Source organism: Orycteropus afer, unplaced genomic scaffold, assembly GCF_000298275.1.
Source record: "Orycteropus afer afer isolate SDZICR_OR568_19922 unplaced genomic scaffold, OryAfe1.0 scaffold00005, whole genome shotgun sequence".
Lineage (NCBI taxonomy): Eukaryota > Metazoa > Chordata > Mammalia > Tubulidentata > Orycteropodidae > Orycteropus > Orycteropus afer.
The window spans coordinates 10,389,846-10,405,918 of NW_006921592.1; the positions used below are offsets into that span (position 1 = coordinate 10,389,846).

General features: G+C 35.7%; 1 protein-coding gene across 1 annotated transcript in view; it reads left to right on the forward strand.

The window, feature by feature from the left end:
- VPS13A (vacuolar protein sorting 13 homolog A) overlaps positions 1 to 16,073 on the forward strand; it is a 266,157-nt gene that overhangs the window by 16,788 nt on the left and 233,296 nt on the right. Inside the window, exons 3-12 of the mRNA XM_042780717.1 lie at positions 78 to 120; positions 5,126 to 5,221; positions 5,490 to 5,591; positions 6,730 to 6,839; positions 7,371 to 7,430; positions 10,244 to 10,303; positions 10,530 to 10,610; positions 11,124 to 11,181; positions 14,699 to 14,826; positions 15,222 to 15,327. Of these exons, the coding sequence (XP_042636651.1) occupies positions 78 to 120; positions 5,126 to 5,221; positions 5,490 to 5,591; positions 6,730 to 6,839; positions 7,371 to 7,430; positions 10,244 to 10,303; positions 10,530 to 10,610; positions 11,124 to 11,181; positions 14,699 to 14,826; positions 15,222 to 15,327 (844 nt within the window). The remainder of the gene's footprint in view (positions 1 to 77; positions 121 to 5,125; positions 5,222 to 5,489; positions 5,592 to 6,729; positions 6,840 to 7,370; positions 7,431 to 10,243; positions 10,304 to 10,529; positions 10,611 to 11,123; positions 11,182 to 14,698; positions 14,827 to 15,221; positions 15,328 to 16,073) is intronic.

Here is a 16,073-nt window from a genome sequence, read left to right on the forward strand (position 1 = left end):
ATATTATGTATATATATATACGTGTACATATATATATAAACATGTATTCATATATGTACCTTTTTTTTTTTTTGTAGTATCAACTGGATGTACCATTTAAAGTAAAAGCTGGTCACATAGGTAAGCCGTATTTGTTAGTTTATTGTCATCCTTTCTGGACATGAGACCAGAATAATATGCTTAATATCTTTGTAGGATGATTTCAGTCTTTCTGAGCATGAAAGGAATTTTCCTGTGTTGTCATCTAGGTAAAGGTTATTATTGCAGTTTAAATATATTGTGGGGTCCATTTATCCCTTGACCTATAGTTAATACCTAATAAATTGCACATCTCATTATGTGTTAGAATTGAGCTTTTTGAGGTATTCATTTGTTTATGTATTCATTTGGAGAGACTCTGTAGGCTCCAAAGCTGGGTGGGCTGTATGCAGTCTTTACAAAAGCCACTTAGCAGTGGTGCTGGGTGGGTTCAAACAGGCCACCTTTGGATTACTAGCTGAGTACAGAACATCTGTGCCACCCACAGACATTTTAAAGTTGAGTTTTTAAAATATTGTTGAGAGCCAAGGTATTGTATCCAATATAGAGTTCAACTATCTCCGTTTCTCAAATTGGTGACTAGTTATTATTGCCCTATTCTGATTGGTCATGGATAGTGGAACAAACACTGGACTAAATACCTAATACACAAGGTGATTTTGAGAATTAGATATCTATAATACATATCTCCGTCACAGCATCCATAATTTTAATGTCATCATTTATTTATTTATTTTCTTCTACTAGACAGTAAGTTCCATGAGAACAAATGGGTTTCATTATTGTATCCTCACCACTTACCACATTATCCAGCATAGGGTCAGGGACTCAGTTTGTTAAGTGATAGGACCATGCATTTCCAAACCAGTTTTATAGGAGTGCATTGTCCTGTTGCCATGATTGTGTATTGTTAGTCTTACTGATCTTTCAAAGTTTCCTCATTTATGAATCCGAATTACATATATCGAGTATAAATACATACAAACACATTTTAAAATTGTCTTTGTGTGCAAGGTTTTTGGTATTACCTTTTTATATTTTTCTGTATTCTGCAAATTTTCTATAAAGACTCTTACATTTTGTATGAAAGAAAGAAATAGTTTTATTTTAAAAAAAATTTTACCATTTGCAGTGTAGTGAATTACACAATATGGCTTTTCTAGCCATGGTCTTTATAAATCCATGGTGGAATTTGCTGTGAGCATCTGAGTAGTGTAAGGCCACAGTAAGGAGAAGAGGACGCACAAAAGTGAGGTTAAAGATAAGTTTTTATTCTGAGTTTCCGGGGGAGGTTTACGGGTCCCCGAGAGGGGCCCGGGAAGTCACACCGCTTGGCTGGGGAGGGTAGGGTTTATAGTCTTGTGGAGGTCCTAAGTGGGGACACTAAGGAAATGTTGTTGTTGTTGTTGTTATGTGCCGTCGAGTCGGCCCCGACTCATAGCGACCCCTCCTTGGGTTTTTGAGGCAGTATCACTACGGAAGTAGGATTGCCCAACCTTCCTTCCGAGGAGTGGCTGGTGGGTTTGAACCGCCAGCCGTCTGGTTAGCAGGCAAGTGACTTAGCCACTATGCTACTAAGGAAATGGTGGGGTCCAATTAGCTGTTAGCATGGGTCTGCACTTAATTAGCATGAGGGGGCTTCACAAGAGGAAGCTTGCCACTGCATGGGACTTTCCAGTCTGGGCGGGATCTGTCACTTTGATTGTCTTATCAGGCTGTCTCATCAAGGCTTGACACCCGGAGGAAGCTGCTAAGTGAAATGGTGGTGGCTTGGGTTTGCTTCGGCCTAACAAGTAGCTCCTGATTGTTAAAGTTATCCACCTGGTATATTTCTGTTGGAGCAGCAGGAAGCAATCTTCTGGGAAGTTCGCTCTCTCTCAGGTGTATAGAATTCTGATGTTGGGATTGGTTGGTTTTGGCCACTCTGCCAGGCTGAAAAGGAGCTCTCCTAGAGGCAGAAGGAGTCTCTCTGTCTGCAGGCTGAGAAAGACGCGCTGCTGAGAGAAACATACTGCTGAGAGATGTGAGAGAAACATGCTGCTGAGAGAGACACATGAGAGACACACATTGCTGACAAGAGGGACTTGCTACTGAGAGGGACTGAGAGGGACTGAGAGAGACTGAGAGAGACTGTTGGCTGAGAGATGGCCAGTTGAGAGAGACTGAGCATGCTCTTGAACTTGAACTGTAGCCTGCTGCTTCCCTCATAAACTGCATAATCTGTGAGTTCTGTGTGGCCACTGTAGTGAGTTATTGAACCCAGCAGAGAGGCGGTGAGTGCTGCAAGAGGAACGGTTGGTTAGTGAGAGGGCAAGGTTAGTGGCAACATGCCTGGCCTCATAGGAGCAGGCATTGGGCTGCTGATGGTGTTTTTGTCCTTCTCTTGTGTAGTTAGAGGAGGTCAGAAGATGTCGCCTCCTTGCCCCTTTTGCAGCATTGAAAATGGTACAATATTTATTTGCATTTCTTTGACTACTCTAACTATCTTGCAGCTGTTTTATTTATGGGGTTTGTGTGTGTGTATGTGTCTATATGGGTGTGTGTGTCAGATAGTCTCCTTGTTGTGTGCTGTCAACTCAGACCTGACTCATAGAGACCCCTCCTTGGGTTTCCGAGGCAGTATCATACTGTAGTAGATTGCTCAACCTTCCTTCCAAGGAGTGGCTGGTGGGTTTGAACTGCCAGCCTTCTGGTTAGCAGTCAAGTGCCTTAGCTGTGTGTGTGTCAGATAGTCTTCTTGATACATTTATAAATAAACTGTGTTAAATTTTTCACAGTTATTTCTTTCCTATCTGCTTATTGCATTTTGGTTATATTTTTGAACTGTCCAGAAATTTGAAATGGCAACCATCTTGGATTTTATAATTTAGAGAATATCTTAGTTTTTTAGTGCTGCTGGTGTAACAGAAATACCACAAGTAGATGACTTTAAAGAACAGAAATTTCCTTTTTTACAATTCTGGAGGGTAGAAGTCCAAACTGGGTCTTGGCTGTGTAGATACCTTCCTTGTCAGCTTCCCTGGGCATTCCTTGGTGCCTTGGTGATCCTCAGTTTGTGCTTACTTCTGTGTGTACTTTGCTCTTCTTATTAAAGCATTGGGCAGCTAACCAAAAGTTTGGCTATTCAAACCCTCCAGTGGCTCTGTGGGAGAAAGATTCTGACTCATAGTGGCCCCCTTTGGTTTTCCTAGGTGGTAAATCTTTACAGAAGTAGATTGCCCAGTCTTGCGCGGAGTGGCTGTTGGATTTGAACTGCCAGCCTTCTAGTTAGCAGTCCAATGCCTTAGACACTGTGCCACCAGAGCTCCTTTCAGTAAAGATTTACAGCCTTGGAAACTATATGGTGTAGAGCTGCTATGAATTGAAATTGACTCAATGGCAGGGGGTTTCTTTATAACTCAGAAGTGATTAAGTTTGGAACACATCTGACACTATTTTGCTGGTGATAGTGAGTGGCACAGTTCAGTCCTTAACAGGAAGTTATCCCTTTTGTAGAAATCAGAATAGTTTGTTTTTCTGTGGATGGGCATTGTATATTGTAATCCCTTTTACAATTTGGGGTTATATAACCATGGGGTTTTGAGGTATGTTATGACATAGATTGACATTGATTTTTTTTCCCTTTCCAATATACTAACCTGTTGCTGTAGCATAGTATATTTAATAATCTTTCCCTTCCCCAATCATGGCAACTATTTCTAAATGTAGGGACTTGTGTTGTGGTTTTGTACTGTCCAGTAGATTCTGACTCATGACAATCCCATGTGTTACAGAGTAGAACTACTCCTTAGCATTTTCTTGTTTGTAATCTTTATGGAAGCAGATTGCCAGGCCTTCCTTTCGTAGTGCCACTGCTTGGGTTCGAACCATCAACTTTTCACTTACTAGCCGCATGCAAAGCATTGTGCTACCCAGGTACCTTAACTTTTAAAAAACTAAAAAAAGGAAAAAAAAGTTTTAAAGCATTTTGTTATGATGGTTTTCAAATTCACAGAACTGAAGTGAATGGTATAATGAACACTATCAAACCAAAAAAAATCTTGTTGCTGTGATAGCAATAAAGTAGAACTGCCCCATAGGGTTTCCGATGTTGTAAATCTTTACAGAAGCGGACTATCTCATCTTTTTCCTGCGGGGTGGCTTGTGGGTTCAAACCACCAACCTGTTGGTGGTTGCTGTTGTTGTTGTGTGCCGTCAAGTTGGATCCGACTCATAGTGACCCCCCCTTGGGTTTCCGAGGCAGTATCACTATGGAAGTAGATCGCCCCATCTTCCTTCCGAGGAGTGGCTGGTGGGTTTGAACTACTAGCCTTCTGGTTAGCTGTCAAGTGCCTTAGGCACTGTGCTACCAGAGCTCCCAACCTGTTGGTTAGCAGCCAAGTATTTAACCACTGTGTCATCAGGGCTCCTTCAGGCAACCCTTTAAATAGTATTTCTAATTAAAAAAGTTGAATGATTTTTAAAAAACTTTGCTATTAGAGTGTAATGACATATTTTCATTAAGTTTGAATAATTTCCTAAGGTTGCCTGTGATTCTTGATTCTTACTATTTGTGTTTATAGGTATACATATGTACACATATATACACACATATGTTGTTGTTGTTATTTGCTGTCAAGTCGGCCCCAACTCATAGCGACCCCTCCTTGGGTTTCCGAGGCAGTATCACTACGGAAGTAGGATTGCCCAACCTTAAAACCAAGTACACACACATGTAAAATACATAGTGGGCACACACATATAAAATATATACATTGCAAGACACATGCTTCTTATGGAGGTTTACAGTAAGAATTGGGGAAGTTCAGAGTTATAATATAAAGGAATATTATTATATTTGTGGTAAGTTTAGCCATAAAGAGAACCTGGTTAGTATTTAGAATATGATTTACTAAATTTCCAACGTACTGATAATGAATAATTTCACACCATCATGACAAAGGCATGTTGTTTTGTTTGTAAGATGGTTTCTATAACATGACTGAGCTCATAAGGACAAAGACACAGGCAGAAAATATAGTGACAGTAAATGTAGATTGAATGAATAATATTTTTTGTTATTGTTATTATTTTTATTTAAATACAGGTCATCTTAGTCTTGTAATTCCATGGAAAAACCTTTATACTCAACCAGTTGAAGCTGTATTGGAAGAAATTTATTTACTCATAGTGCCTTCTGCTAGTAAGTCAAATTTTAAACATTGTAATTTCAGATATTCTTTTTTGTGAATGGCCAACATCTTTGTATTTGATAATTGCATTTGTTCAAAATATTCATGGGAAATTTTTTGACATAATTTGGTATTTTCATTAGGTATTTGGGAATTCAAATAAAATTGGTTGCTAAATTATTTTTGGACTTTGAATTAGTGATTATTTTTAAGGAATGAATGTTTTTTGAAATGAATAAATTTAAAGTAGTTAAGATTCTTTTTTTTTGTTTTCTGTAGTAATAAAATATGATCCTATAAAAGAAGAAAAACAAATTTTGGAAGCAAAACAACAGGAACTAAAAAGAATAGAAGAAGCAAAACAAAAAGTAGCTGATCAAGGTAAAGAAAGCAACAAATACCAATAAACAATAATAACTAAATGAACTTATAGAGCAAATGATTTTACTGGGCAGTGGTGAGATTCAAAGATGAAAATATGTTCTACTTTTTTCAAAGAGCTTTTATTATGTTCTGTTCACTCTTTGCTTTACTTTATACTTATTAATTGTATATATTCAATTACGTTCACCTAAGTCTCGTTTATTCACAGTTGTGTTTTAAGTACATATGATTAGTATGTTCATTAATTTTCTCTTACCCAAGGCCAGGTGAATTAAAAAGTGGTATAGGGAGCTCTGGTAGCATAGTGGCTAAGACACTTGCCTGCTAACCAGATGGCTGGCGGTTCAAACCCACCAGCCCTCCTCGGAAGGAAGGTTGGGCCATCCTATTTCCGTAGTGATACTGCCTCGGAACCCAAGGAGGGGTCGCTCGACGGCACATAACAACAACAACAAAGAATGGAGATAACTTTCATTGACATTTTTAAGGGGAAAGGATAGTAATGAGGGATTATCAAAGGAATATTTTAAAAGAAAATGAGGAACTTTAATTTTTTTATTTTTTATATTCCCCTGTAAAGTCTTGAAGCTGTAGATAGTTAATGTTGTTTTCAGAAAATTACACAGAGGTGATGAACTTCCTTCATCCTTGCTTGCAAAGGGAGAAGGGAGAGGATCTTACAACTTTTAATTGTATATCCACCAGGGGGGGAGGGCATATTCATTTATTTTATACATTGAACCACAGACAGCTCATGATGTGATCAGCAATTTTAAAGGTAGATTCTTCTTTGTAATGGCTTTTCTAATTTGAACATATTATTATCTTCATTATCATCTGTACCTTTATGTGCTCAAGCATAGTTAACAGAAGGAGAAAAATTGTAATTTGTAATGCCAATAAATTCTACATGATTAGTTTTAGTCTCCTTGAAGAAGAAATTTAAAACAAACGTGCATTTAGTCACGTTGGAAAGTCTTTGGTATGGAAGACTTTGGAAAGTGAACTATTAGTGTTCTATCCAGAAATACAATTTTTTTTAACAAACCAAAATATGTATATTTTACTCCATATATGAATATTTATAAAGTATATTTTTCATTCAAGTTAAAATAAGGAATGTTTGCAATTGTAGAACAACCTAAGGAGGAGAAACAGGACACTTTTGTAGAAAAATTAGTTACTCAGATCATAAAAAATCTTCAAGTGAAAATTTCCAGCATCCATATTCGCTATGAGGATGATGTAAGTATTTTAATAGGTGATATTTGTTTTTATATTTTACATAGGTTATTTTACTGTTTATTGACACATAATCTGTAGTGGCCAACCTATTAGATGCTGGAAGGTGGAGGAATATAGAGTTAAGGGTGACATGATCTTTTAAAGTTATCGTTGTAATGTGCAGAATGCTTGGTTACATTTTACTAAAATGTGCAAACATCAGGTAATTAAAGAAAATGCCTTTCTTATAATCATCTTTGATTGGTAAGAGTTTTTAGTTACCAATTATATATTTAAAAAATGATTTAAAATATACTTTACTTTCTGGAAAAGGCAGTCATGTATTAATCAGCAGAGCTAGACTTAACTATAATAGTTTAATGTTGAGTAGATCATTTGTTCTCTCTAAAACACATATTTGCTTTCTGCTAGTATTGTGAGGGTTGAGCATTTCTTAATTTACATTACTTTTATAAATGGAAAAGCTATGCTCATATTTTGCAACACTAAAACATTGATAATAGAGTAAAATTTACTTTTTTTCCTCTTTAGATCACAAATCGAGACAACCCACTATCATTTGGTATTTCCCTTCAAAATTTCAGCTTGCAGGTACTTTGTTTAACAACAGAAATTCAACCATATTTAATTGTATAACATAGTTACAGTATACTGTATATTCTGTATAATATATGTAATATATGAGGAGTTCTCGTGGTGCAATGCTTAAAAGCATTCAGCTGCTCAACAGCAACAACAACAACAACAACAACAACCCCATGAGCCATTCTTGGGAGAAAGGTGAGGCAGTCTGCTACTGTAAAGATTTACAGCCTTAGAAACTTTGTGGGGGTTGTTGCTATGAGTCCATATTGACTTGATGGCAGTAGGTGAGTTGGTTAAGTCGTTAAAAGCAAAAAGAAATAAATCACCCACTTTCTCACTACTAGTATTAATATGTATGCATCTTGTCTGCTTTTTGAAAGTGAAGAATTTAAAAAGTATAGAAGCACACAGAGAATTATGAAGCAGGTACTCACATCCAGAACAGACTGTGTTGAATTTGTCATTTTAAGTTTTAAATACTTTTATAGGAATAAAATATTAGACATAAAGTTGAAATCCCTTTTGTTCTCTCTCCCATTTTTTTCCTCCCACCATGAAGATAAACATCCTAAGTTTTTAAACTTTTATATAATACGTTGTTTGTAAATTTTGAAAAATTTACATAAGAGGTTTATTTGGTTCTTCAGTAAGGTTACCTTTTTCACTTCAGAGTTTTATTTGTGTTGCCACATGGTATATAATTCATTCACTTTAACTGCCGTGTAATATTTCATTCCATACTTTTATGTGTTATATATATGTTAGGCTTATGTGTAAGATTTCCTTTTAAAACATGACTCCATTGCAAGCTGAAAAATAAATAAAAAGCCAGAGTTAAACCCAAGAATTAGAGAACAAACTGGACCACAGGATTAATTAACTCCATGAACTCATGCCTCTTCCACCTTGAGACCAGAAGAAATAGATGGTGCCTGGCTACAACTACTGAATGTTCTGATCAGAGATACAGTAGATGAATCCTGATAAAAAAGGAAGAAAAATATAGAAGAGAACTTCAATTCTTAAAGAATTCAGGCTTACTATAACTATTGAAGTTGGAAGAGTACCCAAGACTATGACCCTGAGTTGCTTTTCAGACCTTGAATTGAAACTACTACCCCTCGAAGTCACCTTTAAACTAAGTAACAGTTTAGACCAACCAGTAAAGATTGTCAGTATTGTATTGTTTTTTTTGAATATTCATACAGGACCAAAAGGCAACATTATTTTAAAGCATAGGTGAGAATGTTGGGGCAGGGAGTTTAAATAAATGGAAGTGAAACAAGTAGAACAGAACTAATGACAATGTTGACACAATATGAAGAATGTAGCCAATGTCACTGATTATTACATCTGAAAACTGTGGAATGGAAGCAGGTTTTGCTTTGTATATTTTCACCAAAAATCAATTAAATATTCACCACCACCACCACCACAACAAAAAGCCAAATGTTACAAGTTACTCAGTAAAGGTGGGAGGATAAACTGTGCCAAGTGCTGCTGTTTGGTTAAAAAATAAGGACAGAGAATTAGCTATTGGTTTTGGCGATGTGAAGGCAGTGGTTTTGACCTTCCTCTTTTGGTGTCATTAGAAACTTAATTCCTCAGCCTAGACCTAGTCACTTAGAAGCTCTGGGAGTGGGGCCAATAATCTGTGTTTTAAATAGCCCTTCAGGTGATCTTGATGCAAGCTAAGGTTTGAGAATCCATCCAGTCCTCTATGTTACAGTAAAAGCCATTTTTCTAAGATAAGGATTTGTGAGAGGAAAAACTTGGAACAAAATCCAAAAACTTAATAATGACCAGAATTACTGGTCAGATAGAGTTTGGTGAGACCCCCAATACTGTGGCCCTGGTATATATTCTGGGCCTTGGGGGAAAATAATAATTAAAAAATAAAATAAAATAGAATTTGATCACTTTATCTCCTCAGTGACTTTTTACTGCTCATAGAATAAAGTCCATAGTTTTGCTTTAAAATAGCTTATACGTCATATGTAATTTATCTGGTTTCCTCTCTTGACTATCTGTTTTGCATTATATTCTCTTGACATATTTTGCAACTTCTGTTCCCTGATCATGCCATGATTCTTGCACTTTTGGAGCTTTACATTGGCTTTTTCCTGCTTTTAATCATATTTCTACTGACTTTAGAATGAATAAGGAGCTCTGGTGGCACAGTGCCTAAGGCATTTGACAGCTAACCAAAAGTTTCGTGGTTCACACCCACCAGCTACTCCATGGAAAGAAGACTGGGCAATCTACTTCGGTAAAGATTTACTGCCTTGGAAACCCAAAAGAGGGTTGCTATGAGTCAGAATTGACTCAATGGCAGGCAGTATTTTTTTTTTTTTTTAATAGCGACCCTATGAGACAGAGTAGAACTGCCCCATAGGATTTTTAAGGCTGTAATATTTATAGAAGCAGACTGCCATATCTTTTATAGAGCAGCTAGTGGAGTCAAACCATCAACCTTTTGGTTAGCAGCTGAGTGCTTAACCTTTGTGCCACCTGGGCTCCTTATGTCTAGGTTAGAGATTGCTTTTTCCATCACACCTTTGAGTTTGATTTTCCTACCATATTCCCTCAGTGTCCTGTATATTTCACTTCTGTAGTGACATTTTTTAGATTACTTGTTTGCTTTTTCTGTCAGCAATGAGCTCCTTAAAAGTATCAGTTAATATTTTTTGACTGAATGGTATGTTTTCAAGTGCATTTTTTTATGGAAAATTAGGCTCTAGGACATGATAGATGTGATTTCACTCTTCCATTTCAAATGTAAACAACATTTTCATTGCTCTTTTTCCTTTCCTTTTCAGACAACTGATCAAGACTGGGTCCCATGTTTACATAATGAAACTGAGAAATTATTTCGTAAGGTAAAATACACAAATAATGTATTTTGTCAATGCATGTACTTAATTGAAACAATTCTTTTTAGAAAGACAAATGATGATATATAGATAAGGATTTATGTAACTTTTGTTTATGTGCTTAACTCTGTGATATGATTCAATTAATTGAGACTTCTGAAAATTATGTATGTTAAAGATTCTTCAAAGCAAAAGGACAGGAAAACATTTAATACACTTGATTTGTTTTCAGTTAGTCCGGTTGGATAATCTTTTTGCCTATTGGAATGTGCAGTCTCAGATGTTTTATCATAATGATTATGATGAATCACTGGTAAGTAATTTTTTTTATATGTTTATATACATATTTGTTTGTTTCATATTTCATATAAGGTTTTATTTATTGTCATTGAGCACACTGTAGACATTTTTCTTAGCAAAATCCATTATCACTATAGAAATTTGTGGATATATGCCTATACACAAATGTGTATGTATATATTACTTTTAATTAGATCTTAGAGCATTCTTTTATAATAGTAGTTTCTTTTTACCCTAACTTTTATTGTGGTGAAAACATAAACAAGACATTTGCCAACATAACAGCTTCCACATTTATAGCTCAGGGACATTGATGACATTTTTCATGTTATGCCACTATTGTATAATAGTAGTTTTATGAGATATTATTTAACCACTTTAATATTTTGCTTTAGCTAAATCCTCCTTAGTTTGAATTATTTATTTTTTAAATTGCTTTGAAACATTTTCATTGCATACATTAGGATTTTGTAAGACACAGGTCTATTGGCATGGATATAAATAAAAGCAATTTATCTTTTAATAGAATAGTTTGAAGAATGGCATTGTCAATAAAAATATCGTTCCAGAAGATTACAATTTTGGTGAGTACATTTCATAAACTAAAAGATGTAATAAAAATAATCAGCATAAATTTAAAATTTAAAATTGATGATGTCCCTATGATATTTGATGTTAAATTTTTTCTTATATAGTTAAATAATAAGGAGCTCTGGTGGCACAGTGCCTAAGGTCTTTGACTGCTAACCAGAAGACTCTCAATTTAAACCCACCATGCTCCCACCATGGAAGGAAGATGAGGCAATCTACTTCCATGAACATTCACTGCCTTGGGGTAAAGATTTACTGCGACCCAATGGGGCTTGCAATGAGTCAGACTCTACTCGATGGTAGTGGGTTGTGTTTTTTTTTTTTTTTGGTAGTTAAAGATATTTGTAACATATATGTAAAAGGGAAAAATAATTACCTTTTCTGCACCATTCATTGTCTGGGAGCTTTTGGCTGTATTTCAAAACTGTAGAAAAATGTTCAACAAAAGAGAATGTTAATAAATTGTGGTAAATCTAAGTATTATCTAGTAGCAATTAAGTTAACATTTATAAAGGCGTTTTGTCACAACAAATAAAATTTAATAAGGTTAGCCACTATAGTATGAAGTCTGATCTTACTATTTAAAAAATGTGCATTTGAAGTTTTTCTTTTTTATACTGTTGTTTTGGTTACCTAGCACCACTGTAACAGAAAACACCCAAAATGGATGGCTTTAGCAGACAGGAGTTTATTCTCTTACAGTTTTGAAGGCTACAAGTCCTCTTGCTCTTGTTCTGCCTCTTGTTCCTGGTCTACTGGAGCTAGAGGTGTCTCTTCACTCAGGCAGCTGCTGGCAGCTGAGGCTAACAAGCTAAAGGTCGACATAAAGTGGCACAGTCCCAATATTACCAAACAACATGGCAGGCCACTACATCAAGTCTGGAGATAGTCCCAAGTTTGCCAGGAAACATGGCAGGCTGTTAAACGAAGACTCAGTTACGTGCAGGGTTCAAGTATGCCAAAAAGCTGCTGAGAACTTTCTCAAAACTGCTTCTTCTATACTGAAAGCAGACCATATCCAGTTAAAGCTGTGGGAAGAGAAATTCGTTTTTTCCCCCAATACTGATATTATTGTTCTATATATGTATACATATAGACCCTAAAAGACCTAAGGCAGCTAGCTACTCAGCTGCTCCATTAGATTCCACCATGGAATTAACTACCGATCTCACCGTGGGAAATAACTGCATCCAGCTGCTCAGCTACTCAAAACCAGGCCCAGCCAGGTTGACACATAACCTTAACTATCTTAACTACCACAACTATTTTCTGTTTTCCAAATTTCCTAAAATGAGCCATGTATTACTTTTATAATTAGAAATGAGTAGCTAAAATTGTAGAAAAAAGGAGTGGTGTTTTTCTACTTGGAATATACTCAATAAATGTTGATTAGTCAGGGATAACTTAGTTCTTGAATTTGGCTGCCTGATGTCATTAACTATAGAATATCCTCCCTGAAAGTTACTTCTTTTCTTGGCTTCAGTAATGCTTCTCTTTCTGTATTCTGTGCTCAAAATCACTCTTAATTAATCTCCAGAAATGTCTCTTTTTCTTGTGCTTGCTCTTAAAATATTTTCATTGCTTTGAATTTGATTTTATTTTCTTGATTCTGTCTCATAGGAAACATTAAGAACTAATGAGATTATTTATCACGTGTGTGCTGATGCTTCACAGATTATTATGTTCGGTTTGACTTATATTAACTTTGCTTTACAATCATTTCTTGCTGTATCAATCAGGGTCTAATCAAGATAGAGAAACCACACAGTTGTTTGGATAGAGTAAGTTTAATATATAAAGAATTAATAACTGTCACAGAGGATTAGAGTAATGTGAAGAAAACTGTAAAGAATATAGAAATGGCAGTTAGATAGAACAGCCTCTACCCTAGGGTTGAGATGGAGGTCCCAAAGAAGAGGGAGAGAGGAGAGCCCTCATGAGATTCAGACCTTGGCCTGAACATGGCCATGGCTCACTAAATGGCAGAAAAGTCGCGGTGGTGCCAAGCCAGCAAAATTTGTTGAGCATTCGCCTTCTGGAACTTTCTGAATATGCTCTCTCTGAGGAGCTTTGTGGGAAGATGTTTCAGTGGAGTCACTCCTCTGCAAAACTACCTGAACAGGGTACTGGGGGAAGCTGTTGGCTGCTTCTGGCTGCCAACTGCCATGCACTGTAGGAGCTTGGTGCTAAAGAAGTCCTCCGTGCTGCAGGAGCCAGACACCAGAGAAGCTGCCTATTTTTTTTTAGGAGCTAGTGTTGGAGAAGCCATGCAACTGCAGGAGCCTTTTGAATGAACATTCTAGAACCAGGAAGCAAAACTCTTTCCTCCTACAGTGTTTCTACTAGCAAAGCTTAAACACATGCCAGCTGGTAAAAGAAGGATCATTTGTATATAGAAATCATCCAGAAATTATAGTTGCTAGCAGCTAAAATCTTAGAGAGGTAGGAAAAGGAGTAGCCTAGGAGAGGATAGATGATTATAACTAGAGAGGAGATACTGGTCATAAAATCAACTAAAGCATTATAAGGGTACTCAACTTGGTAAGTCTCTGGGATACTAAACTAGATGATTTAATTCCTTAATTTTCTGAGGTTGCTAGAGAATTTCTCTTAAGAGAGGATGTGGAGTCTTGTTGTTTGTTTTATATTCTTGGTGCTATAGTTATCCCTATAGTAGGTCCAGTGTAATTCTGTCACCAAGCCTTAGATTTATTTTCCCAGCTGCCTGAGTGGAGTACGGAATGCTGAAGAAAGAGTGAAATTTTTGAGCATTTATTTCTGTTCAAATAAAGTATGTTTTTGAATTCTTAATATGTGAAAAAAAAGTGCTTTGCCTTAGGTATGATTAAAACAAGATGAATATATACTGTCTTTGTATATAGAAATTAGCTTACAGTATTCCCTGTCTAGTTTTTGCTATCACTGATCTCTTTTCATGGTACCTATTCTTTTTGGTACTAAATACAAAGAGTTCATAGGAGCTTATCTTAGTTTTGGGTTGAGCCAAACAGCTAATCTTGGACAAACTCTTACTTGTCTTTTCTTTTCTGCTTTTTAAGAGTTAAAGGAGAACAGATGGATGCAGAAAAAACTGATCAGAAATTCAAAAATTGTAATTGTATAATGGAAGTCAGTGGTTGATTACAATCTTTTCCCCCCTTCAGGATTTTTAATGTATTTTCATTCCCTGGAACTGTATATTTTTAATAAAAAAATTTTTAGACTGTTTTGCCCAATTCTGCCTTTTTTGGGGTGACATGTAGTTCTCTTAGACTTTATTATACTTCAGCATGTAAAACAACATAAATTATAGGTCAGAAAGATACAAAAGCATAGTCACCAACTAATTAAGTGACACAGTACATCTGACCAAATCATGGCGGCGTGGACACCTAGGAACTGTAGAAAAGATAGAAAAGAAGAAGTATTTTTAACTTGATTCTTCTACTGCTTTGAGACTCTTGAAATATAACTCAATTTAATTTTTTTTCAATTTGTATTATTTTCCAGTATTCCGCCCCATATCTGCTAATGCCAAACTTCAGATGAATCGCCGATCAGATTTTGACTTTTCTGACCCCAAAATAAATCTGGAAGTTGAGTTACATGACATAGCCATTGAATTTAATAAACCACAGGTGATTTTTTAAATGAAATTTTAAATTATGAATTATAGTTTGACAAAAACAGAGCTAAGATTTTAAGTATTTTCTAAAAATTCATGTCATTATATGGTATTATTTCTGGTAGCATAGTGCCTAAAGGCACTTGACTGTTAACCAGGAGACTGGCGGTTCAAACCCACCAGCCACTCCTTGGAAGGAAGGTTGGGCAATCCTACTTCCGTAGTGATAACTCTCTCGGAAACCCAAGGAGGGGTCACTAGGAGTCGGGGTCGACTCGATGGCAAATAACAACAGCGACATCATTTCCTTTGTAACCTGTGAAAATATCAGTAACTTAACATTTGTCTTTGATAATTGGACAAATCTTTCTGAAATACTTACAAACTTTTACCTTTCCGATTCTTCAGTATTTCAGTCTTATGGAGCTTCTTGAATCAGTTGATATGATGACGCAAAATCTGCCATATAGGAAATTCAAACCTGATGTACCTCTTCACTACCATGCCAGGGAATGAAGTAAAAAAAAAAAAAAAAAAAGAAAATAATGAAAAAATAAGGGTTAAATTTTTAAAAAAAAATACAAAAAAGAAAACAAAAATGAATTTCTTGACTTATAAAATAATCTTTAAGATAGTCTTCTTATGGTGTAATGCAAACTGTTCTTTGCTTTGTGATTAGAAACACGTATGGCTGTTTTGCTTGTAATGTTAATGACATTGACTTAAGGAATCCTTTCTAATGGAATTTTATTTACTGTAGAGTTATCAGTGTTTTTGTAATTGTTTAAGGAAAAAAAAAAAGCTATACCTCAGTTTATTTTCTAGCAATGTCTTTTTTCCCCCTCTAAATCTCCATACCAAACACACTAAAATCTTTATTATTCAGATTATAGTTGTCTATGAAAGTACTATACCTTTTATAAATTCAAAAGTCGTGCCATTCCAGTTTTTAAGTTATGTTGGTTTCTAGAAACTCCAGTTACTTAAGTGTTTTCTGCCAATTACCGTATTAAAACTTATATAAAGTTATATTTAGCAAAGTTGAATGATACTTCTTACTTTTACTTGGGAAAGATTAATCATTAATGAATTGTTAATGTAACCAAGTTAGGAAAAACCAAGTTTTCAGGTAATAGATCATTTTCATAGTCTCTGTATTAAGGTTTCTGTATTATAGTTATGTTTTTTGTTGTGTAGAAGCAATATTAATTATTTCATGCTGTTGAGTTTTTGGTGTTAAGTGTTTTTTTTTTTTTTTTT